Genomic DNA, 26,341 nt, shown 5'->3' on the forward strand with positions numbered 1-26,341 from the left:
TCATTTGTTGAACACGTTTTGGTATTGTGTAAGGGATGTTAATTGCAATGTTTAATACTCTTCCGCAAATTCAGATTATTTATCTATATATATGCCTTTCCAATATATTAAATTTTTCCGGGGCCGTTACAACCTCTGTATACACTAAAATCCTCTGTTAAACAAGCTTTCAATGTCAAGTTTACCTTTAAGGATTGACATGATAGTCTTTATCATCCTCAATCATACATGATGTCTTCCACCGTTATTCCTCATAAATTAATATATACTAAGTTTTACAACTTTCAATAATTTAATAAAGTTATCGAAAATATATTTATTTTTAGTTGAATATATATTTATCTTATAATTTTAGAATGAAATTATAATTTAGATATATCAGGTGCTTTTACCAGTTTCAGATATAATATTTCTATTATTCAACAATTGTGACTTTTTAGTACCTTATAAAAATTAATCATTTTATATTTTGACACATATATAATAACATAATCTCTGTTAAAGCTCATACCATATTATGAATATCAAATGTTGATTTTGTTTGTTTTATTTAAAGGAAAACCTTTGAATCAATTAGGCAATCCCAAATTTGCTCCAATTTGTCTTATTGTGGGAAGACATTTGAATCTATTGAGCATGTTTTTCATGATTGTAGTTTTTTTATTTTATTTTTAAAGTCTAGCATAAATACTCTCTTTGAATTAATATAAATTATGTAACTATTTAAAAAAAAAAGATTAATTAATATAAATTGCAACGGATTATGATGTATCAAAGTAAAAAGATCATTTTGTGAAGAACAATTTTTGTTATTACAATAATTATAATAAAATAAAAATTTGATATAACATTTTTTTTTTCAAAAAAAAAAAAAAAAAAAAGGATCGCCATGAACATAATATGATCCATGGTTTATAATGTTTGGAAAAAGCAAAAAGTAAAATACACATTCTTGGTCCAAAACAAGAGGCGATGAGTAGTCGGCGTCCAAAACCGATTGTCGTTGCAAACCCGATTACCCGACCGGGCTAATCTTCCTTTCATTCGCCTAATGTACGATTAGTCAAAACGACGACTCAGACCAAAAAAAAGAAAATAATAATAATAATAATAAACTCGATGGATCTTCCTGTTTTGGGTCTATAAATTTCCTTTCGCTGTTTTGCTTTCCCAACAGTTTGTCCAAATTGGCTCTGCCTTTTACTATCTTCAATCATCTCTTCTTCCCCTCACCCCTTTCATCCATTTTTATACAACTCGCAAGCTCGTTAAATAGCAAACACACTTTCTGTATTTTTTTGCCTTATCTGTGTTTTTTTTTTCCGTGTTTTTGGGGGTTTGGAAAATTTACAAGGCCTTTGCGTGCTTCTCTGTCTTCTGATATCTCGTTCTTAGTCAACACTGTTGTGTCCTATAAATATGGATTTCCATTCTTCTTGCGCTCCAACCACATCTCTCTCTGCCACTGGATGGATTCCATTTATGCTCCGCCACGGGTCTCTCCTCTAAAATCGCGGTTTTTCGACCAGTCCAGTTACAGGATCCCGGCTCTTGGCCTCAAGAGATACTCGTCGGCGATTCTCTTTTCCGATTCACCTTCTCATAAGAAAATCGGAGTTCGAAGAGCCGTTAGTATGGGCTCCTTAGGCAGCTCCAAGCCTAAGATCGTGACTGGACCTGCTGGTTACGTCCTGGAAGATGTTCCTCATCTCACGGATTACATTCCTGACCTTCCTGTACGTTAGTCTTTTCTTCTATCTACACATTTATATACCTACACTCACACACACACACACACACACACACACATATATATATCTTTATGCTTAAGTTTTTCGTCGATCGATCCTGTATTTCATAATTGTTTCTCCGTTTGGTTCCTCTGAAAATGGAGAGAAAAGGAAACGAAAATGATCTTCCGTCTCTTTAGTTGTTTCTCGATTATAGAAGATGGGAGAACAGAATACTCAACCGATTTTTTAATATTTAATTTGATAATAAGTTCAACCGACCTTTCTCAAGCATTATTTTCACCAACGACAAGCGCATTACAGCCTTTTTATTTGTTCTTTATCTGACGACCAATCAGAATAAATTTTCTATTTCGATTAAATAATGGAGCTATTTTCCCAATGGTAAAAAAAAAAAAAAAAATTTCCAGATTTCTCTCATCAGCCGATTTAACTTTACTAACTTCGGGTTACGAGCTCTGCTTTTGGATAATCCATTGGATTCTAAATTCCCCACTCATTTACCTTTAAGCTTATGCCCATTCATTCGAATTTTATTGTGGAATCGTATTATTAAGGTATTCGCTCACTGAGTTAAGTAGAGGCCAAATTAATTAATTAATTTTTAATGCTGGCTTGTCCCTTGATTATACCTATTATGCGTTCTCTGTTTAATGGAGATAATGTTACGAATTGTTTAAGGTAAAGGACGCCGCTTCTTTCTCTAATTATTGGTTGGTGCTTACCTAAGAAGGGAAATGGGTGGGTTGTTAGTAAATGTCTGTTATTTTTCTTTATTTAATTGAAGTTTGGTTTGGAAGTTATTTAATTCCTCATTTCTTGTGTCTGGTGTTGCAGACCTATCCCAATCCACTCCAAGATAATCCTGCCTACTCGGTTGTTAAGTGAGTGCTTTGGCTTCATTCACCCAAAACAAGTGTTTTTTCTTTCTGAAATTATTCTGGATTGAGACCCATGCACTAGTTAGTCTTTCTAATAGCTTTTTGTGCATTCTTTCTGGTTATTTTACTGAAACTTTCTGTTTTGCCAGGCAGTACTTTGTGGATATAGATGACACTGTTCCAAGAAAGGTTAGCCTCTCAGCCTTTCCATGTGACTTCATCACCCCAATTCTTGTTGCCTTGTTATTCAAGATTTTTTAATTTGCCTTTTGGGGGTTGTTTGTGCAGAGGTAGGAATCATATGATAACTCCTTGCACTTTATGAAAAGGTGCCTGCAACTGCATGATAGGATAGCAGAATTTCTATATCGATAGTAAATTGATTTTATTGGGTGCATTAGTTGAATGAGTTCAACCTTAGTTTCAAGAAAGCTGCGGGTTCTGTATGCTGACTTTTTGTGATGAAGATTGTTACTGTGTGCGTCTTGGGTACTTAATTTTGTCCTGTTCATTATAGGTTGTTGTTCACAAAGATGGTCCAAGAGGGACACATTTCCGACGTGCTGGACCCCGTCAAAAGGTATGGCTGCTGTGTGTCTATACATGATATTTGAGAAGGTAAGATGTAGCTAGGCATTGTATGTACCTGTTTTTATTGAGTCATGCTGATGTTTTGCTCTCTGCAGGTGTATTTTGAGTCAGACGAGGTTCATGCTTGTATTGTTACATGTGGCGGTCTCTGCCCTGGACTCAACACTGTGATTAGAGAAATAGTGTGTACTTTGCATCACGTGTATGGTGTGAGGAAAATCCTGGGGATAGATGTAAGTTCCTGTTTTCAAATTGGACAATTATCTTACTGAAATAACATAAACCCGTTATTTTTCAATAATTTATCTTGACATGATTAGATGTTTATCCCCAACTTATGAATAGATGCCAAGTGATGCATAGTGCCTAGCAATAGATTTCCTAAGTAGTTTAGAAATTATAATTATATTCAATGTAAAATTACTATATTATTTAAAAATTTATATTATTGAGTAGCGTTATTATAGTTTTAGTAAATTAAGAATTTTTTTCTTACTAATATTTTTCTATTTATATTAAAATTAATATTTTTAATTTTATTAATTTACTATTTTTTTGTTTAATTTTACTTAAAAAAATTATTATAAATAGATTTGTAATTTTACTTATTAATCATTCAAGTATTAAATAATAATTTTTTGAGAATTTCTCATAATTGATTGTGTGACTTAATCAACTCTTAGTTGTGATGCCTAAGAATTCTAGGTGTGATATTTAGGTTTTTTCCTCAATTTCTTAGCAGCCAAATTAACACTAATTTGTTCTACATCACCAGCATATCATTTTTTTTTTCCTTCGAACATCACAGGACATGATTTTTTTACCAGTTGACTTATTTAATCTCTACTACAACTTCTATAATGTTTTTTTCCCTGTCCTTTGCATGCTTCAATATGTATGGCTTCTCCTGGTGTGCAGGACATAAAAATGCACCTGTGTTGTGTCAGCTGCAAGTTCTAAAGTTTTTTGAACCTTTCAGTTTATGATTTTTATGTATAATTAATGGATTTGCAGGGAGGATACAGGGGCTTTTATGCTAGAAATACAATCCCCTTGGATCCTAAGGTTGTAAATGATGTTCATAAGCGTGGTGGAACCATCCTTGGGACGTCAAGAGGGGGCCATGATACCTCAAAGATAGTGGACAGCATTCAGGATCGAGGAATTAATCTGGTTTGTTGAGGATACATTCAATTCACTAAATATTTTGGAAGTATAAATTGTGAATTAGACATGATGATAAGTTTTTTGGGTAACTCAGGTCTTCATTATCGGTGGAGATGGAACTCAACGTGGGGCATCTGTTATTTTTGAGGTAAATTTATTCTGTATGATGTCAGTGAGGATCAATTCCATGTGCCTGTTTGTATCTCTTTTTGTTGAGATGTGTTCTCTCCTCTTGACCCAAAGTCCTCCAATAAAAGGATAAATTAATTATATTAAATCTAATTTAAATTTTCAACTATGCAGGAAGTTAGAAGACGTGGTCTCAAAGTTGCTGTTGCTGGAATTCCCAAAACTATTGATAATGACATTCCGGTAAACCTTTTTCCTTCTTTAGTTTTGGATCTTTGTTCGAGTTAAACATTATGCATTGCGTTCGCTATCAATTAATTCTTTTATCTGACAACTCCATTATGCATTCTTAGCTTTTCTTTTTGTTTTTTTTTTCCTTGTGTCTAGGTTATTGACAAATCCTTTGGCTTTGACACTGCTGTTGAGGAGGCTCAACGTGCTATTAATGCAGCACATGTTGAAGCTGAAAGTATTGAGAATGGCTTAGGTGTTGTGAAGTTAATGGGTCGCTATAGTGGTAAGCACCTGCTTTCACAACAGTTATCATCTTTCAATAGCAAAAGCGAGAACCTGGAATAAAGTTTCATCCTTAAATGTGTTTTTATGTTTATTCATGGTCTTGCTGTTAACAATGAGGTGTCTAAAGCAAATTCATCTTATCACTTGCACTTGTGTCTTTCCTCACTCCTCCCACACATATTTTCAGCTTTTAAATGTGTCTTAATTATTGCTTATGTCAAAGCTTGAGGACTGTAGACCATCGTTTAATTCGTTGGTTGTTTGGTGGTTATGTTATTTCTGCACTATCATGTAAGCAATTTATCTTATCACCATATCATTTGATATTGGCATTTGGTTAGCGCTAGTTGCTTCCTACTAATAATATGTAGGTTTATCAAACCTTTTGTAAATTTTAGAAAAATGTCCAGCTGTATGAGAGAGGCTGAAACCCATTTAAGGTGCTGTTCATCTTCTGAAATGAAGAAAGCAGAGTTCTCTGATATATTAGAGCATTCAATTCAGAATCTTTGCTTGATTACAGACATCATTGCTGGTATTTAAAGGTTGTCTGTTGATTTAAATAATGAATGGCAATATTTGTTTGATATAAGATTTTGATAGGTTGCTGGTTGTAGAGATGCAAACACTCAGAAATTATGATCTTCACTTTTAAATTTCTGTGTGCTGGTAGATGAGAATCTTGCAGTTCATCGTGGCAGCTCTTTCTGTTATGGTGAAACAAGGTTAGTGATGTAGGATGCTAACCTGGATTGGTGTTGCAGGTTTCATTGCAATGTACGCCACTCTTGCAAGCCGAGATGTTGATTGTTGCTTGATTCCAGAGTCACCCTTCTATCTCGAAGGCGATGGTGGACTTTTTGAATTCATTGAGAAACGACTGAAGGAAAACGGACACATGGTTATTGTGATTGCTGAAGGTGCAGGACAGGAATTGGTGTCTGAGAGCATGCAGTCAAATACCCTTAAGGATGCTTCTGGAAACAAACTTCTCCAAGATTTTGGGTTGTGGATATCACAGAAAATCAAGGTATTTCTTTTCTCATTTTCTCTTATTGGATTTTTTCTCCTTTGAAACTAAAGAAAAAATCTTTTTTCTTTTGCTAAAGTAGAATCTTCTCTTACCGTATCAGTAAAATAGCGTGGGTTGTATGATATAGATTCTTAATGGTCCTTTTAGAGTATGTCCAAAAAATAATCTTTAGTTTTATGAAATTGTTTTTTTATTTTGGATACTACAAAAACTAAATGAACGTAACGGCTTCTCTTTTGAACTATCATAATTCATTTTTCAAATTCATCAATTTGGGTAGAATTTAAAATACACTACAATTTCATATTTTTGTCTTTCAATTAGGTATAAAACCTGAAATAATTTTCCCTTCTCCCAGACATTTACAGCATGTTCGGTTTATATCTAATTTCTTCTCATTCTAAAACTTTAATTATATGATATTGGGATTTGGTTATAATTTACATATGCAATGTATAGTTGAACTAACTCTGCTCATATTTTCAAGTCTAGAATAATTTATCTATATTCTCATTTGTCAAAGGAATGAGTCATAAAAATGCCTTATTTGAATATGACTTGGAATGATGCGAAATATAATGTTATTTTCGTTTAAATTTTATTTCATTTTTATTGCATTTTCATTTTATTTTGATATGAAATAACAACAGTTAATCTATCTAACTTCTGCAGGATCATTTTTCAAAGCAAAAGAAGATGGCCATAAACCTCAAATACATAGGTTGGTAAAAAATTCACTTGTATATTTAGAAGGAAGCTACCAATTGAATGATATGATTAAGCAATGTACCTTTTTTGTGGCAGATCCTACATACATGATTCGTGCTGTTCCTAGCAATGCATCTGACAATGTGTACTGCACACTTCTTGCTCAAAGTGCTGTGCATGGAGCAATGGCAGGCTATACAGGCTATACAAGTGGTCTTGTGAATGGAAGGCAAACATATATTCCATTTTATGTGAGTTAATTCAATGCATAACATGAGGACTTTAGTTCTTTAATGCTCAAAGAGAATTGGTTTTGTTATCCTGGACATCCAATTAAATTTTAACGTTCTTGCTCAGACATTATAGAGTATGTGCCAGTATGGTCTGGAACAGGTTTTCTAATCTGTGCCAAGGTTATCTGATAAGTTTTTGGTCACTGGCTTCTTAATTTCATGAATTTCAAACTGCTGTATTGTTCTTTGTTCCGCTCTTTATACCTTTGAGAAGCTCTAAGAAGTCAGCGAGTATTAGACATTAATTTCTGGACGGTTGCTTTGCAGAGAATAACTGAGAAACAGAATAAGGTTGTGATTACCGACAGAATGTGGGCAAGGCTTCTGTCTTCGACAAATCAGCCAAGCTTTTTAACTCCCAAGGATGTTATTGAAGACAAGAAAGAGGAAGAACCAATGAGTCAATTGCTGGATAATGCCTCTTCTATTCAAGCTGAATTGGTGAACAAAGAGATTACTACATGAATTACAACGATACCAAGAAGATCAATTTATCGGTTCTGTCATTGTTTAGCTGCGAGTGAGGATCAGTAAGCTCTCTCAAAAATATCCTGTCCCCTGCCAAGATAGATTCTATTGTTATATGTGTTATTTGGTGGTACATAGCTGCGCTTAGTCTTATCGATGCTCATGTTAAAGAGATTAGTGTGCTTCGATCATGTAACTTATATTGGTTAAGAGAGTTTGTGGCTGTGACAACAAATTTCAGATGGAAAGACAAATTAGTAGTTTGGGATCCTTGTTCAGAAACGAATTAATAAATGGTATTTGGGTAAACTTCTCCTTTTGGGGATGCTTTGTATTCAGTAGTTTTTGTGGTTTCTCTATTTCCTCAGTCTCAGACTTGGAAATTGACACAAATCAAGTTTGACGATGACATTGTTAACTATATGTATTTTATTGATGAGATAATAAATTAAATAATTGAGTGGAAAATAGAAAATTTGTTTTCATTTCTATTTTTTTTTTTTCTAATTTAGGGAAATGAAAAAAATAGATTGAGATGTGTGTCTCGTCCATAGGTAATATCTACTCTCATATTGAATTGTTCATTGGTGTTTTAAGGTCTATGTACACTCTAGGTATTCTTTCTCTACATATGCAACTTTATTTTGTTAGTTTTATGTATTTCCTTTTGCAACAAAGACTTTCCCATGTGCAAGCCTTTCTCTGTTAATCATTCCAAATATTTTCACACATGACCACCATCTCTTTTCCTGTTCATGTCATCTCAGCTTGTGTTATTTCTAATATTATGTTTAGATTAACAGAGTATTTTTTACTTTCTTTTCCAAAGTTAAAACATTTTAAAATTTTCAAATTGGAAGAAAAAGAAGAGAAAAAAAAAAATTAAAAATTTGTAATGTTAATTTGAAGTGTCTAACTTGGTAAATGATACTTCTTTTAGCAATTTATTTACTTGCTACTCCATTCCCTTTACAAACCTAAACTAAATCAAATGTTGTGGTGATCCTTTTGTTTTCTTTGATGTCTTAATTTTTAGTTTCTTAGGAGACAAAAAGGAAAAAAAAAATGAAAGCACAAAGAGACAAATAATCATCAAGAATTACCGGATTTTCTAAAGAAAGCAAACTCATCAGAAAGGTGCCGTGGGACATAAAGGCCCTCTCATCATGGTCGTGACAAAGCTTAGCTAACCAACATGCTGAAGTATTGTTAGCTTCCTAACAAACCAAACGAGCCATAATTCAATTTTGTAAGTTAGTGATCTCCACATCATTTTGTAAGTTGGATAAGCCGATGATACTAATATCTTTTACTAACTTTTCAAGTCTATTTATGTTTTTAGTATAATTACTGAGAACTTCTCATTCAGATGAAGTCTACCATTTCAAATATTAGATTTTGATTAGTTTAGCCTATTTTTAGGTTAAATTTATTTAAAATTTTGAGATAATGTAAAAGTTTGTAAACAACTACACTCCACTATTTGGGAGCTTAAACACAAAAATCTAAAATCACATCAAAAATTAAATAAAGATAGTAACGATTTTTCATATTGTTTTTACTACAATTCTATTTAATTTAATTAAATATGACAAACTCAAGGTATAAAATATATACCAAAAACTTTAAATCAGTAGAGACACATATATAGAGAAAGATAAAATTACTTAATGCTTATAGTAAACTGGAAGTAACCCTAAGGAGAGGAGGTACAAGTCTCAACTTGGATTAAGGCAAAAATTGCAACAATAATCAATGCTAGTATTACTAGAGAGATATTTATCTCACTTACAAAATATTTAAAACTTATAATTCTTTACTTTTTTTTTTTTTATAAAAACATATTCTGCAACATATAATAAAGATAGAAAAAATATAAACAACAAAAATAATTAATAAGAGACGACTTCATTTAAGAAAAATTCACGAAAGTCTTTTCCATTCTATCAGGAGAAAGACCATGAGATCAAATAATACTTCTATCTCATAGATGAGATAAAAAAAAATTAATGGTTACCCATAAAAGTATTTTAAGAGCTGAAAGATAGAATTATAAATCTATTTAAAGTATTATTTTAATCTATTAATAGATTTATAAATTTTTTTATCTAATATAATAAAAAAAATCATGTCACCGTATACTCGATATAGAAAATGATATTTGGCACCAACCACCAATTTTTCATCTCTCACATTTTTGCAAATTATTATGATCTAACTCTAATTTTTGTTTCTCAACCTTAATTCTTTTGTCTTTTAATATTTTACTATATTGATTCATAATTAGTTGATAATCATAGTATTATTTTAATAATAATATAACATATATAAAAATTTTATGTTGGATCAAAATAGATGAATACTAGATTTACTTGTTGAAACGGCAGTACCAACTGTTACTAAATAAAATATAAATTTTTTCAATTATTTATTTAATGTACTTCTAAAGTAAGCATTTAAATTAAAATAACAGATTGCTTCTTAGATATCTAATATGAACTAACAATTTAAGTAAATCTAGATATAATAAATTTTTATTTACATTGCTACCGTTAAAAATCTTCTTTGCCTTTTTAATATTAAAAAAAAAATAATAATAAAAAAAACACCGAAGGGGTCAACAGACGTATTTCCTCCAAAACAGATCAAACCGGTTGGTTTCTTTTATGCCGGTGATAAATTAGTCAGAAGGTAGAGACAAAAAGCGGAGGTGTGAATATCAGAGGGACTAAAATGGGGATAAGATTCATATTGATGGTGAACAAGCAAGGGCAGACTCGTCTCGCCCAATACTACGAGTGGCTCACTCTCGAGGAACGCCGCGCTCTTGAGGGTGAAATCGTCCGCAAATGCCTTGCTCGCACCGAGCAACAGGTTCTCTCTCTTGTTCTCCAAATTCTCTACTTGATTCCCCAGATCATATTCATCTGTACCTTAGGATCAAAAAACAACCTTGTCTTCATTCAGTTGCTGCCCATTTTTTTTTTTGTTTTGGTTATCTGTTTGATCTGACGACAATGGATTCGTTTCATATTTCGTGAAATAGATGAAATTGGAAATGATTTTGTTCTAAGTGAATCGTTGATGGAATTAATTGTTTCTTAGTATTAGATTCTTACACTATTAGCAAGAGTTGTTCAACATGTGTATAAATTAGTCTGATTGTGTGGGTTTACACCTCTTAAAAACCTTCCACGCATCGAGAGAAGTGAGTCGGCAGGACGCAGATATAGATACAGTCTGACTACTAACAAATTATTGGGCATGATCAAGCTATGAGAGAATCGAATATCATGTTAGATTCTTATCGAAAATCATAGAATGATAGTGAGAATTGCCCGATATGTATATAAATTAGTATAGATTGTTGGTCAATATGTGATTACATACGTTAACACTTGATACTGGAGTTGTTCAGAAAGAAAAAGACAGAGAGAGCACAGACAGAGAGAACGCATAGGATCAAAGTAAGAGGTGAAGTCTTATTTAATCTTCAAATGACTTTTACATCTATTTCCTAGCTTGTGTACAAGGTTTGGGAATTGGTTGCATCAGTTTGCTCAGATCTGTAAAGGTAGGATTTTTTATTTGTTGTTAACAGATTAGTTACAACTTCCTCACTTAACCTCACCCCCCTTTCCCCTCTCTTCTCCAATCCCTATTGTCCTCAAAAGAGAATGTTCGAAACCTGGGGAGCAAGTCGTCTTAAGATTTCCAGGTGCTGTCAGTAACGGGTGTATTCTTCTGCTTGATTTAGCACTGGATTATTCAGACATTTGACAAGCTCTCTGTCTACGAGCTTTTCAGGTTGAGGACCATTGATCTCCCCTGTGAGAGGGCTTGTAAGTAGAAGGTCCAATCTTTTTTAGACCCTTGTAAGGTCCAAAACGAACAAGAATCAACTTCTGGTTTAACCAAAGATCCTCTAATTGTTGTCTTTAGGTTAATTAACTAGTTGGCCAGCTGAAAATCATCTAGAGAGTAACTATCTTCAGCTGCAATCTTTGAGTCTCTAGGAAATAGGGGATTTGATTGTTTGACTGTACGCATGTAACGTCTCAATTGGTTTCTAGCTGAGTGGTAGCAGGTTTTGAACCAATATCTGGCAAGTCTCAGCCACTGCTGCCAAGTTCCTGGCTGATCATATTTTACAAGTACAAAGATAGCTTTGAATGTCTCTTTCCATCCCTTTCCAATAGAAGATGGAGTCTAATCTTTTTTATGTGGGTTGGATACTTGAATGATCTCCCAGGGCTATCATGAAATTCACTAATCAATTTCCTTCTTTATTTCAAAAAAAAAAAAAAACTAATCAATTTCCTTCTAATGTTAGGATTCCGGCCCAATATTATCATCCCTTTCCTTCTCAGAATCCATCCTCCCATGTAATTGTAGATGTTGGATTTTTGCATTGTTTGAGGTCCTTATTGCTTGCAAATTTTCATCATCTTGCGATCTCTGTTTGGTTTCTCCCATGCTCAATATTCGATTTGGATGGACTCCAGAGAAGGCATTTGCATGCAAATTCTTGTAATGGATTTTTTTTTTTTTGTAAACTAATGAATTTGCTCAATAGCTGCAGTTGGCTGAAGCTTGCCATCCTTTGTTCCAACAGATGCTTTAGGCTTTCATGATCTGTATTTATAGTAGATTTCCTCCCCACCAGATATTACTCCTACTATGTTACTGTGAAAACAATAGGCATTAGTTTCTTTTCATAATTCGAGAGCAATTGATTTCTTATTTAGCACTTTGCATATAGGAAAAAGTGGATTTCCTTTCTGCATGAGAACAACCCTCACTTCTTTGCTCGCATCTGTCTTAATTGCAAAAGTTTCTTGAGAATCTGGCAGTACTAATGCAGGAGCTGCATAAAGAGTCTCCTTTAATTGAGTTAAGGCTTCTTATGCTTGTTTAGTGCACTTAATTTGTTCCTTAGGTTTGGCAATTTGATCATGATCCTTGATAAATCTACTCCAGTGGCCATTAAAGTCTAAAAATCCCCAGTTTTTTATGGTTGTTTGTGGTCAGTGAGTAACAGCTTTCTTTTTTGTTGGACCTGTGTAAACCCTTTTTGTTCATATTTCATGAACCAAATACTCCACCTATACTCTCCCAAATCTGCATTTTGATCCCTTAGCATAGAGGACATCCGTTCTTAGGATCTATAGGTAGAGGTGTTAATCGATCAAGAAGTGGACCAAATTGGAGCGCTCTGGGCCAGAACGAAAACCCATTTGGGAAAAAGTTTGGATTAAAGACCGGACTGTTTCCAATTCGGGATGTTTCAGTCTGGACCTGAAATTCGGTCCAAACGTTTTCCAAATACGTCTGCTTCTTTTGTTAGGCATTTTATCAAACATGTTGTGTGCATGAATTTTTTTTTGTTGAAAATTAACAAATTTCATATACATTCAACCCATTTCACATTTCTATTTTTATTTACCAAAAATCATCAGTAAACTCCATATATCACATATTAAAATCATCATTAAAACAAAAATAAAAGGGGAAAAAAATAGAAATGTGAGGGAAGCAGACGTGAGAGGGGATTGGCTGTACATGCTTGAAGGGAAGCAGAGATGGGAGAGCTGATGGACGAAAAGAAGCAGAGCGCGTGGCTGCTGGATAAAAGGAAGCAGAGGTGAGAGGCTGCTGGGTAAAAGGAGGCAGAGGTGATAGGCAGCACACGGTGAAACTGATATGGACCAGATTCCTCAGTTCAGAATATCTTGGACCCAGGACTGGATTGTTTCTAGTACATTCTGGACTGAATACACCAGTCCAGTACAGTTTTTTTCAGTCCGGAACAGATAATGAACACCCATATCTGTAGGAATTTCTCTTAAGCACCCTTTGTGCTGTTGAATATCCTTGCTGTATGCCGATTGATCACCCAAGAGTACTAAACCACATTTAATAACGGTCAAAATATATCAGTCATGTGGACTTTTTTATGCGGGTACCCAAATCTTAAGTCTAACTGGGAGTAACTTTGGCATTCCCAACTCATCTACTCACTCTTCAATAATTGGCACTGGGAACTTGTCACTCAAAATGAGTTTGTTGAGCTCTCATTAGTCAATACACGTGCACCATGTCCCGTTATGTTTCTTTACTAGCACCACTAGGAAGGAAAATGGGCTTGCCTTGTGCTTGATGACCCTGATTACAGCAATTTAGTTGTTATCTGTTCAGTAACATCTTTTTCCTCCTTCACTCATAACATGACTGGCTGTTTTTGTTTCAACAGTCAATTTAACTTTATGATTTCTAAATCTATCTAGGGGTAACTTTATAGGTGTTTCAAAAACATCACTGTATTTCTTTATCATTACCTACTCCAGTTTTAGCTTCAATGGCACAACATTGTGCTATAGGCTCCTTTTTTAGAAACTTAATTTGCATATTCTCAGAGATCTGCTTGATTAGCGTTTTGGTTTCCCCTTCAAATGTACTAACTTTTTTTCCCTTATAGAATTAAATTTTGGAAATCCATAAGTTCCATAATACGCCAAAGAGCTTGTTGGTTGCTGTTATGTTCTTGTGTGGTTAAATGTTTTGCTCTCAAAATCTGTTTCTTGGTTAAGTTACCTTCTAATTTGTTTTTCATTGTCTTATAACATTTTGTTTCATTTTTATTTTTTATGCTTATGAATGTTTGTCAGTTATTTATGGCACGCTTTTATGCAACTTATGTTGTCTTTATTGTGATAACAGTGTTCATTTGTCGAGCATCGTAACTACAAAATTGTGTACAGGCGTTACGCGTCTCTTTTTTTCTTAGTTGGAGTCGACAATGATGAGGTATGTAACATGCTAAACTTATCATGTTTGCATAGTATCCATCATGAAATGAATCACAGCATTCTGAGAAGTATTGGGAAATGGTTAGTTCCACAGACCTTTTCCCAGGTCCAAAAGTTTTTGTGATGGGAATCACATGGCTCTAAAGGGCATGTTCTACATAGCTTGTGTTAATCTACTAGGAACTGGTAACTAATCTACTGTAACTAAGATGAAGCTTAAATTTTATTGTGTTTGGTCCTTTTTTTTCTTCTATGAGATATACTCGATATATTTGGATGAATATGGCCTTAAACATTTCAATGTGCATGACATGGAGAGAGACTCTACCCAAAACCATGTTCTACAAGCACTTTATATGTGCCTGTAATTGAAGAGCCGATCGGTAATGACTACCATTTATTATGTGATGAGAACAATGAGACAAGTCATGGTTAATTTGCTTAATTAGGAATTCAGGATAACTCTAGGTATTCTAGATATCGCGCCTTAAGAACTGGGAGTGAAACCAAAGGAATTAACTATAGTGGTACTTAATATCTCTTAAGCATCATATTTAAGATTTGGTTGGCTGATACAACTAAAGCATTTGAGAAAACCCATAAAAAATCTAATGCATACCTAACTCTAAAGCCTATTTGTCCTACATCACTAAGATTTGATTGCATCACACATGGCTTGTTTGTAATATATTAACTCATGGCTTGATCTCAAAAAGGAAAATAATAAAGGTGGTTATATTGCTGAAATATAAACTAGTAATCTACTTATGACCTCTTTGGATTGACTTAGTCGTTCTGGTGCTGTAAAGCTATAAGGTTTTTTGCTCCATTGAATTTTAAGATCATAGTGCTTTAAGTGCAAATTAAGTTTAGATATCTAATTGATGTTGTCTGGACAATTAGATTTGTTTAGATGTAATGTTTTGAGATTTAGCTGTAGGAAATTTTAACTCTAATACTAGTTGATGTAGGAAAAATCTAGTTAATTTTTCTATTTAGGGATTAAGGATAATTTAGGTATCTTAAATATTACATCTCATTATTAGAATATAAAAAGAAAACAGGGAATCATACCTAGAATTTCTAAAGCATTAGATTTGAGGTGAGGGTTTCTTAAGCATCGTATTTAAGATTCAGTTGCGTCACCCATGGCCTGTTTATATATATACATATATATATATATATATATTTGAAATAACAAATATAAAGAGTATCATCAAGTATAGACCCTAAGACAGTGCAAACTCATATTTTATATATATCAATGCATGGCTTGATCTCAAAAATAAAATACTAGAGGTATTTATATTGCTGAAGAATAAACTGGATTGACTTGGTATTTTTGGTGCTTAGGCTATAAGGTTTTTAGCTCCATTGTATTTTAAGTAGACAAAATGTTCAGACATCAAACTCTTTTTGTTTATTTTTGAACTCAAAGAAGCTATTTAATGTTTGGTATAATTAGGGTGTTAGGCTGAAACTTTAGGAAGATGATAAGAAAAAAAGACAATTAGTTTTGATAGATACAGGCATATAATCTTTTGTTTTAAGGGTATTTTGATTAAAAGAATGATCAATTGAGCTTCTTTTGCTTAAAGCTCTAAAAACATTTTTTGGTCTTTAGGAAGTTTTTTTGGAGCAACAAACTATAGAGCTTTCAGCCCTTCTAAGGGTTATCATTTTTTTAAGCATTTCTTTACCATAAAAATGAACCAATCCAAACACCCTCTGTAACTAATAAGATTTTAATTGAAAGCTTACAGTGGATGATTTAAATTGTAAGTAAAATTCAAAAACTACTAAATATCTAATCTTATCTGCTTACATTAAATTGTAGATTAGATAGAAATAAAATCTATACTCTAACTAGAAGATCTAGTTCAGATCTATGAATCAAGGGGTGTCATTGATATTACTGGGATAAGTATGGCCTTAAATATTTTCAATGTTCATGGCATTGAGAGGTGGGGCCAGTCTGTCTCCATTGCTATCCAAAACCATGTTATAACCAATATGCCGGCTGTAAATGAAAGAGCCATGATTGGTAGTGACTAGTATCTATCCTATGAGAATATCCTTGATATTATTTTGATGATACGGGCTTGTAATATACATTGTGCATGACATGGATTAGTTGTATTCAATTCTTTGATATGTGGGCCGTAGGTTGTATTCAATTCTTCAATATGGATGATTTGGTTTGCATGATGAGCCCACTTAGAATCCTTGTGACTTGTCCAATCTTGATGAAACTCCACAGGATGTTTTAAGTTCACTGGTCTCAAATTGTTTCCATCTCAACAATTTTTATTTATTTTTTCTCTTGTAGAATGAACTTGCCATTTTGGAGTTCATACACCTGTTAGTTGAGACCATGGATCGGCATTTTGGCAATGTGGTAAGCACCCCCACGGAAATATTGAAAAAAAGAAATTAATCCATTGTTTCAGATATCTGGTTTGTCTATATTGTTTTTCCTTATCTGTATAATACAATAGAAAGAAGTTGATTGATTTTCTTTTGTACTTTTAATTATGCAGTGTGAACTTGATATTATGTTTCATTTAGAGAAAGCACACTTCATGTTGGAGGAAATGGTCATGAATGGGTGTATCGTTGAAACAAGCAAGTCTAACATTCTGGCCCCTATACAGTTAATGGACAAAACCTCATGAAGAAATTTGATGGGATTTTCTTACTTTTGTGTGAGCCTCTTCCCCCTCATTACTTGTCTATTTGTACCGTGATCTTTATTATAAACCTGATTAGAAATCGAACAGAGATTTCACCTTCTTTGATCGTTGATAATGTTAAATGAAGATACATGTAGTTGATTTCCTTACCTTTACAATAATGCCTTCAGCTTAATGCGGCATAATATTCTTCCCTCACAAAGACTAGAATTGTCATATCCCTATGGGGATTTACCGCTCTCTCTCCCATGTTTTTGGTTATAGAAGCTGATGAGCATTGGTCATAGTAGCTCAAATATCATATATATATATACATATATATATATATATAGATATGTATATATCCATGGCGAAGCTAAATGTGGCTGTTATATTTTTCCTTCATTGAAAATGAATGGTTGTCAAAATGCACTTCGCCTGCACGCCTAAAGGGGGGGCCAGATTAACGATGCCAAAAGCCTCAGTAACATAAGTTGTCATGAAAATTCCAACCAAAAGAGATATATAATTATCTTTAAAGTTATATAATATAATATTAAAATTTTAAGAAGTTAAATCTTCAAATTTTGGTCAGTTTCAGTTGTGAAAATTCCAAACAAAGAAGAGTAAAAACTGATTAATTAAATCCCTTGGAGCTGAAAAAATACTACAAATTAATTGATTTAAAAAATTGGTTGGGTTAAATCGTTTTAACCAATATTCCACACCCTTTATATATTATAACTTTGAGTTTCTAACAGCTGGGAAATTTTGAAGTGATGCTTAGCGGATTTCTTCGGAAACCGCATGCAGTTATTTTACTTTCCCCGTTATGCTTCTGTCCTTGTGTATTTTGTATAATAATATTTATTTAACAGAGGCATGAATAATGAGTAATGAACAGGAGATATTTTTATATAAAGAAATGGGGTACCATTTCAATTTCACTCATTTATTTGGAAAAACATCATAAATCACAGTGTCTTTGCAGACCACTGCCTCAAATTCCTAAACCACTGCCTCCCATATCAAACAGCTGCAGGCTTCCCATCTTTTCTGGGGTCACTAACTCCAGTGAGGGTTCCATGCAGAACCTGAGCATTATTAGACTCTTTTCCAATCCTACGACTCATATTAGTAACTGGTTTTAGGAGATCTTGAACAATCAGTTGAACAATGGCTCCTGCTGCCCTGGCTTCAAGTTTATGGTGTCTAGCTTTCAAGAATATCTTTGTCTTGTTGTCAAGCTCAATATGATCACCATCAATCACAGTCCAGTTCTCGTACAAGACGACATTTGGAATTAGCTGCATAATACGTAAAACATCATATTAGCGAAATTCCCTTTTTAGCAATTGGTTGTATGCATGCGTCTGCTTGCTAAAAGCAGGTCAATAACCTGGTGGTAAACTCTAGGATGCTGAACCGCGGCTAGAGGCTTCATCCCCAGAATGAAATGGTTAAGAAAGACTTGGATTACTGCAGGAATAATGTTCATTCCTCCACTGCCGCCAATAACTCCAACCAATTGATCATTCTGCCAGGTAATCATAATGAAGTAAGCAATTGAACCTTCCAGCACCTGGCACTAAAAGGGAAGAAGTAGAAGCATGTGATTACTATACCTTGGTGATTACAAGAGGAGTCATGGAGGATAATGGTCTCTTGTTTGGCCTGATAAAATTGGCTGGAGCTGGAGGGAGCATATCAGTTGATTTCTCTGTGGGTATTGAGAAGTCCCCCATCTCATTGTTGAGCACAATACCAGTGGAAGGAGAGAGTACCCCAGCTCCAAAGACAAAATTTACAGTTGATGTTATCGATACAGCATTACGATCTGAGTCTACAACACACAAATGACTGGTTCCATGGTCTCTAAGCTGGCTCCATCTGGTGATAACAAAAACCTGGTATGTTTGTTCTCATTCTTCCCATAAACAAGAATATAAATTCTATTGAGCACAAAGGTAGATGAAGTGAAGGAGCATATTATACCTGGGAAGATAGTAGTCTGGAGGAAAAGTAGTGTCATCAAATATCTTTTGCTGAAGTTTCTTGGCAAAACCTGGGGATAGCATTTTGCGCATATACTTGTCTATGTCCACGAAATCAGGGTCACCTAGATTCATCCGAGCAGCAAACATGTGTTTCATTGCTTCTATCAAGCGATGTAGGCCAAGACTTTTATTGGCAGCATAGAAACTTTCGTAGCTATCCAAAATGTTTACTACCTGTTCGAAGCACATCCATGTTAGATAAATGAACTGACATGGTTCCACCATAATTAATAGAATGCAATCCGAGATTTATTTCATCAAGATTTCCTAATCTTGCATTAGAATAGAGAGAGGTAATGTCAGCAAAACAACAATAATCATCCAGTTTTATAGTATGAACTGACAGTATAAATATGGTATAATCGTGAAAAAGATATACAAGGGAAAAAGATGCCCACCAGAGATAGCCCAAGCGTTCCACTTGAAGGAGGTGGCATTCCAGAGATAGAGTAGCCCATCACATTCGCAGTAACTGCATCTGTAACTTTTACCTGGTAATTCCTCAAATCCTCCATTGTTAGAATCCCACCAGCCTCCCTCACATCCCTCACTAGTTTCTCACCAATTATCCCATTGTAAAAGGCCTGAGGTCCTTGTTCTGCAACTGCATCTAGACTCTCAGCGAGTTCCGGATTGTAGCATATATCACCTGCTTGTAACAATTTCCCCTCTGGTGCAAGTACTCGGCTCAAACCAGGGTCATTCATGATCTTATCTGCAAACCTAGATATTTGTAACCCAAGGTAAGGAGCAACCAAAAAACCTTCTCTAGCAAGTTTGATGGCAGGTTGGAACAAGGTCCTCCAAGCCAAACGTCCATACTGCAACCAAGCTTCATGAAGGCCGGCTATCTCACCAGGAACTGCCATTGACAATGCACCAACATATTTGGCTGTGAGGTTACTCTCGTACATATTCTGTTTGTTGTTACACCGATCAAGAGAAGCAACTAATGTCAGATGATTTGGACATTGGGTATTAATCATAGGTCTCACAGAATTGGATCCAATTTTAACAATGGACCAACTTGATAGAACTAGCAGCAAGTTTTGTGATAGCTATTTCTTTGGTTGAAATAGATTTATGTTTGAAAAAGTAGGGACAAAAAAGCATTTTAGAAATGGGAAAGGAGAAGTCCGAACCTCTGAAGCAGCTAGGGGAGCAGTTTCCCTCATGTCGTAAGCTTGAGTCTTTGAAGTTGATGAAGACCTGACAACCATGAAAGCTCCACCTCCTATTCCACTAGACGTTGGATTGACAACACCAAGACACAGTGCAGTTGCCACAGCAGCATCAACAGCATGTCCACCTTGTCTAAGCATGGATGCACCAATTTTAGAACACCGACCATCATCCGCAGCAACAACACCTCTTTCGGACTCAACAGTGTCATCCACATTGTGATTGATCCTCTCATTTTGTTTCTTTTCTTGTATCAGTATGCGCCTACTTATATTCTCCCTAAAGGGAACACCTAAAACTGAAAAACAAACAATGTTACGCAAAGGGCTAATTACAAAGCTTTGTTAGTTACAAATATTATCTGTATCTGAAGGCTGCCATACTCATTTTTTCAAAAAACGTCATCATAATCCGATCCTTGATTAAGAAAATACTAAATAATCTCACCCTTTTCTTCTCTGCTAGGTTGTTATTCTTTACTTTTTCCATGGTGACAATATCTCCTAAATTTCTCTTTCCCCATTCTTGGAAAATAGTGAAATGATTCTGTTTTTTTTTTTCTTTTCTTTTCTTTTCTTTTCTCACTTAATTCAAATTCAATTGAATTTTCTCTTTCTTCCGGGGTCAATAAAATGAAACAGGTAGGATAAGAGCATGGAGTATGATAACTCATAAAACTTTGACCACAAATTTCTTCATTACTGTATCGGTTTGAGATGTCACTGGTTATGCGAGTATCATTTCACAGAAAAAAGTCAACTGAGCACTGAAAACCCAAAAGTAACAGCACAAACTAACTGAGATCTGAAAACAGTGACTAAATGAAAAAAGTCAACTGAGCATGGAAAACCTAGAATAAGAACACAATTAAATGGGACCTGAAAAGAGTGACTTTAAGTGAAAAGAGTGAAACTGATCATAGAAAACCCAAAGTAAGAATACAAATGAACTGAGATATGAAAAGAGTGATTAAGTAAAAGAAGGCAACTGATCATAAAAAAACCCAGAGTAAGAACATGAGTTAACTGAGACCTGAAAACAGTGACTAAGTGAAGAAGTCAACTGAGCATAGAAAACCCAAAGTAACAACACATGTTAACTGAGACCCGAAAAGAGTGATTAAGTATATACGGAAATCGAAAAAAGATCAGTAGGTGAATGGAAGAAGAAGAAGAAGAAACTGACTTGAGATTATAAGCAAAACAAGAAGCAACCAGAGAGCTCTGCTCCAGTTTTTCTTCTTCTCCTTCCTCTCATCACTCCCCATAAGTAAAGCTTGAAGTGTTAGTTCCGCCATGCGCCTCCTCCCCTTCCTCTCTCCGACTCAAAGCAGATACCAAGAAGAGAGATGGAATAACTGTAGACTGCCATTGGTTTTCTCAGTAGTATTTATAGAATCTACAAACAGAAATGAGACAGGGTCTTCCTTTCTAATGCCAGAAGGATTCCTTATAACAGAGCCAACTCTTTTCATACTCCTATCCAATCAGGTTCTGCCACGTGAGTACATTTTCAACAATTTAAATCCTGATTTTCACACCCTATGTATGTATATATCTATATATATATGTGTATATATTTTCTACCAGAAGGATAGATAGTAAGAAAAAAACATTTAGTAGTTGAATGAGAAGAGAACGTGCAAATTGTGCTACTCTCTCTCTCTCTCTCTCTCTCTCCCCCTCCTTCCCCCATGTTCTCTCTTTCTTGGATTTCAAAAACAAAATATCCAAATTTTGGTTTTAATATTATTCGAATTAGTTTTTGGAGTGATTGTTTATATCATTCTGTGTGAGGATACATGGCGTTCATCTTTATATATTCTCCTTATAAAACTGTATTATTATCAACTTGTAGTATTAATAAATAAATATATATATATATATAGCTTCATCTTTGCTTAAAAAATTTCTGACTCGTGTTGGAAAGTGTGAACTAATTTGCATATGTGTATATATATATATATATATTATATAAAAGATAAGGTTGAACATAATCAATTAAGTGTGTCTCAGCAAACAAATGTTATCACTTAATTATTATAAGGATTATTTTAAAGTTGAACTAACATATTTATTTGCAATCAATAAATTTTGAGGATTATTTTAAAATTGATGTAGTTCAACGTGTTTGTTAGATATGTACGGGAATATAATTTTTTAACTCATGTTATTGGGTTATTATATATTTTCAAATTGATGGAAACTTGATATAAATATATATATATATATATAGGTCAATGGCTTATTCTCAGAAGTTGTATATATTAATTTGCTTAACATTAATTAACATGTATTTATAATTATCAAATTTGATTTATTAGTTGTTTTGGAACTTGCTTCTTTGATTATTTTCCTATAATTTTGTGGAATTGACTTGATTTTTGTTTATTATGAAAGATTTTCTCAACCTATAATTTTACGTCACGTGGCTACATATTCAAAAAGTTATTTATATTAGAAAAATTAATTGTGTAATTACTATTAATCAAATTAAATCTCACAAATCAGATTATTGATCATAATTAAAATATTTGATTGACTGGTAATTAATATTGTATGTGTATAAATACCTCATCTTTATTGAATAAAAATCAAACCATTATTTTCAATTTTATATGATATTAGAGCTATCACGCTCTAATTCTCTACATTATTTTTTAACCATAATAGCTTTCAAAGACGTCTCTGTACCTTCCACGGTTCACACCATCATTCAAAATACCAATCATCATTGACTCCATTATCAACACGTCCACATGCTCCATGTCCTGCTTCTCTATGGCTAACACGTGCATATTTTGCATCTTTTGAGACCAATAACACCCCCACATGGATACTTGATAGTAGGGCATTGCATCATGTCACCCCAGATTTGAATAATTTTTTACTTCATACTCTTTATACAAGGTCCGATGATGTTATAATCAGTGATGGCTCGGGTTTTCACATTAACCATATCGGTTCTACCACTCTTTCTACCTATTGGCACATTTTAATTTACATAATGTCATTTACAGACCTAATATGAAAAAAAAATCTTATTTCTATATATCAATTTTGCAATACTAATCATATTTATATAGAATTATTACCTACTATCTTTTATGTAAAAGACCTTAGCACGGGGGTAATTCTTTTGACAAGAAACACTAAATATGGCGTCTATGAGTGGTGAAATTGTCTTCTCTACTTGTTGCCTTCTCTAGCGTTAAGACCACTTCTTATGAGTAACACTCAAGATTAAGTCATCCATTCGCATTTATTCTTCAACATATTATGTCAACATTCTCTTTACCTTATTATACATTACAAAACACTCATTGTAATATGTGTGTAAGTACCAAGAGTCATAAACTTCCTTTTTTTTATATCTATAATTATTTTATCTCACCCCTTACAAATAATATTTTTTGATGTTTGGATCTCACCTGTTTATTCCGTTGATAATTTCAAGTATTATGTTATCTTTGTTGATTATTTTATATGTTATGTATGATATTTACTTATTAAATTTTTTTTTTATCCTTGTGATATCTTTCTTTATTTTAAAACACAAGTAGAAAATTACTTCAAACATTCGATTATCACTCTGTACTCTGATAATGGCGGGGATCAATTTTTATCCCTTCATAGAATCACTCATCTCATCTCTCACCCACATACACCTGAACATAATGGTCTCTTTGAACACCGACGTGACATATTGTTGAAATCAGTCTGTTTCTACTTACTCATGCCTCAGTTCCACTCACATAATAGAACTATGCTTTTGCAACCGCTGTATATCTCATTAATTTCATGCCCATACCCATACTTTCCCTTTATTCTCTTTATGAGTCTTTGTTATGTTCTCTACCAAACTACATAAAACTTCGTAGCTTTAGTTGTTTATGTTATCCACAGCATCGTCTAGACTCTAGTCACAAACTTGAGTTTCGATCATTCCTTTGTGTGTTTGTTAGGTACTCTTTTACTAAAATGCCTATCTCTATCTCAATCCTCTAACTTCTAAAATCTACACATCTTGTCATGTCAAATTTTTAAAATTTATCTTCCTATTCAAATTTGTTTAAAGTCATTTTAGTCGTCCAAATCCAGAAACACTCCCAGTTTGGTTTCCATCAGTGCTATTTCTTCTTACTAAGGGTGCGCCACTCAACATGCAGCCTTGCCCCCATACTCAAATCCATCTCTCAACCAATCTCCGATTAACCATTCCACATCCTCCATACATAGCACACCCTCCGAACTCCACGTCCTATACCTGAATCCCCACTTGCTCTTAGCCAAAATTCGGTTGACCGAGCCCAATTATCCAATCAACTAGAACATTCTGCCGACACCAACAATAACTCACACAATCCACCATCTTATTCCTTATCTCCCTCTCTAAACCCCCTTCCTCCAAACCCATCTACCAATACTCACACTATGACCACATGTGCTAAAAATAAAATTCATAAACTCATATCGTTACTATCACCTCAGACCATCAACTTGAGCCATACACATTGACCCAAGCTTTCAAAGATCCTAAATGGTGCTGGGCTATGTTTGAGGAGTATGATGTTCGTGTGGAATGGAACATGAGAACTTGTCTCACCTGATTTAACACAAAATCATGTTGGTTGTAAATGAATTTTTAGAATTAAACATTTACCTGATGGCTCAATCGATAGGTATAAAGCTCGACTAGTTGCTAATCAATATCCTAGTGTTGATTATCATGACACATTTAGTCTGGTTGTCAAGCCTACCACTATTCGCTTGGTTCTTAGTCTTACTATTAGTCGTGGGTGGTCTCTTCGTCTACTTGATGTCAACAATGCATTTCTACAAAGCCATCTCTTTAAAGATGTTTTCATGACACAACCATTAGGTTTTCTTGATCGTGATAATCTTATGCAAGGATATATATGGTCTCAAATAAGTACTATGAGCCTAATACAATGAGTTAAGACATTTTTTTTGTCGCCTCTAGGTATACAAACTCTCATGCAAACATATCACTCTTTTTTCTGAACACCAATTATACTCTACTCTATCTCATTATGTATGTTGATGATGTAATTATTACTGAAAATAATGCCATTGCAATTCAACAATTTATTGATATTCTTGACAAAAGATTTTTTATCAAAGATCTTGGTGATTTAACTTACTTTTTTGGTGTTGATGTTACAACTACTTCCATTGGTTTATTTTTTTCTTAGCGGAAGTATATTATAGATCTTCTCGTTTACACAATTATAACAGGAGATAAATCCGTCACCACTCCATTTGCCATCGAGCCAACACTTACAGTTCTGTCTAGCATTGCTTTGACTGATCCTTATGAATACAGAGTAGTCATTAGAAGTCTTCCGTACTTATGTCCCACTCGCCTTGATACTACATATGCTGTTAATAAGTTGTCTCAATTCATGCATTGACCTACTACTGATCATTGCTATCAACTGTTTGGTTCACTATCTTTCTGGTACAGTTGATCATGGTCTTGTCTTGCACTGTCATACATCTCTATCTCTTCATGTCTTCTTAGATGCTAACTAAACTGGTAATAAGAAGGACTACATCTCCACCAGTGCTTATATTGTTTACTTCAGTTGCAATCCCATATCCTGGTCCTCAAAGAAACAACGCATAGTTGCACGATCCTCTATTGAAGCTGAATATCATTTTGTTGCTGCTACAATTGCTGAGTTACGTTGGATTTATTCTCTTCTAACTGAATTTGACATTTATATTCATGTTGCTCTGGCTATCTATTGTGACAATGTTGGTGCAACTCATTTTTGTTCTAATCTTGTCTTCCATTCACGAATGAAGCATGTTCTGATTGATTATCATTTTATTCGAGATCAAGTCCAAAGTGGAGCTTTACGTGTCACTCATGTGTCATCAAAAGATCAATTAGCAAATGTCTTAACCAAATCTCTTTCACACACTCGCTTTCAACTTTTAAAGATCAAAATTAGACTCTTCGCAGGAGCTCCATTTTGAGGGGGCATATTAAAAGAATTAATTATGTAATTACTATCAATCAAATTAAGTGATTGATTAGAATTAGAATAGTTGA

At 34.1% G+C, this 26,341-nt stretch overlaps 3 protein-coding genes across 3 annotated transcripts; 2 read left to right on the top strand and 1 right to left on the bottom strand.

The window, feature by feature from the left end:
• Window positions 1-1,150: 1,150 nt before the first annotated feature.
• Window positions 1,151-7,849, top strand: LOC110812435 (ATP-dependent 6-phosphofructokinase 3). The gene is made up of 13 exons (XM_022039218.2): window positions 1,151-1,736; window positions 2,589-2,635; window positions 2,782-2,821; window positions 3,150-3,212; window positions 3,319-3,456; window positions 4,238-4,396; window positions 4,485-4,538; window positions 4,694-4,762; window positions 4,907-5,036; window positions 5,803-6,068; window positions 6,744-6,792; window positions 6,876-7,030; window positions 7,340-7,849. The coding sequence occupies exons 1-13, from the start codon at window positions 1,470-1,472 to the stop codon at window positions 7,535-7,537; spliced, it is 1,635 nt and encodes a 544-aa protein (XP_021894910.1). The 5' UTR covers window positions 1,151-1,469; the 3' UTR covers window positions 7,538-7,849.
• A 2,337-nt stretch (window positions 7,850-10,186) lies between these two features.
• On the top strand, window positions 10,187-17,191 carry LOC110812432 (SNARE-like superfamily protein). The gene is made up of 4 exons (XM_022039210.2): window positions 10,187-10,414; window positions 14,261-14,347; window positions 16,679-16,747; window positions 16,890-17,191. Exons 1-4 carry the CDS (start codon window positions 10,274-10,276, stop codon window positions 17,022-17,024), a joined length of 432 nt encoding a protein of 143 aa, XP_021894902.1. The 5' UTR covers window positions 10,187-10,273; the 3' UTR covers window positions 17,025-17,191.
• A 717-nt stretch (window positions 17,192-17,908) lies between these two features.
• Window positions 17,909-21,937, bottom strand: LOC110812447 (glutathione hydrolase 3-like). The gene is made up of 7 exons (XM_088208049.1): window positions 21,446-21,937; window positions 20,221-20,558; window positions 19,477-19,995; window positions 19,017-19,252; window positions 18,647-18,911; window positions 18,421-18,558; window positions 17,909-18,328 (listed from the first exon to the last, which is right to left on the bottom strand). The coding sequence occupies exons 1-7, from the start codon at window positions 21,555-21,557 to the stop codon at window positions 18,050-18,052; spliced, it is 1,887 nt and encodes a 628-aa protein (XP_088064175.1). The 5' UTR covers window positions 21,558-21,937; the 3' UTR covers window positions 17,909-18,049.
• Between the last annotated feature and the right edge of the window lie 4,404 nt (window positions 21,938-26,341).

The sequence above is a fragment of the Carica papaya genome, chromosome 7 (genome assembly GCF_054855325.1).
Source record: "Carica papaya isolate Zhongbai chromosome 7, ASM5485532v1, whole genome shotgun sequence".
NCBI classification, from domain to species: domain Eukaryota; kingdom Viridiplantae; phylum Streptophyta; class Magnoliopsida; order Brassicales; family Caricaceae; genus Carica; species Carica papaya.

Coding starts and splice junctions, on each gene's coding strand:
- LOC110812447 (XM_088208049.1), bottom strand. CDS start 21,557: ATGGCGGAACTAACACTTCAAGCTTTACTTATGGGGAGTGATGAGAGG. Junction 18,912..19,016: donor CCAGACTACTATCTTCCCAG/GTATAATATGCT, acceptor TGTTATCACCAG/ATGGAGCCAGCTTAGAGACC. Junction 18,559..18,646: donor CTCCTCTTGTAATCACCAAG/GTATAGTAATCA, acceptor ATTACCTGGCAG/AATGATCAATTGGTTGGAGT.
- LOC110812432 (XM_022039210.2), top strand. CDS start 10,274: ATGGGGATAAGATTCATATTGATGGTGAACAAGCAAGGGCAGACTCGT. Junction 10,415..14,260: donor TTGCTCGCACCGAGCAACAG/GTTCTCTCTCTT, acceptor TTGTGATAACAG/TGTTCATTTGTCGAGCATCG. Junction 14,348..16,678: donor TTGGAGTCGACAATGATGAG/GTATGTAACATG, acceptor TTTCTCTTGTAG/AATGAACTTGCCATTTTGGA.
- LOC110812435 (XM_022039218.2), top strand. CDS start 1,470: ATGGATTCCATTTATGCTCCGCCACGGGTCTCTCCTCTAAAATCGCGG. Junction 6,069..6,743: donor GGATATCACAGAAAATCAAG/GTATTTCTTTTC, acceptor TAACTTCTGCAG/GATCATTTTTCAAAGCAAAA. Junction 7,031..7,339: donor AAACATATATTCCATTTTAT/GTGAGTTAATTC, acceptor GTTGCTTTGCAG/AGAATAACTGAGAAACAGAA.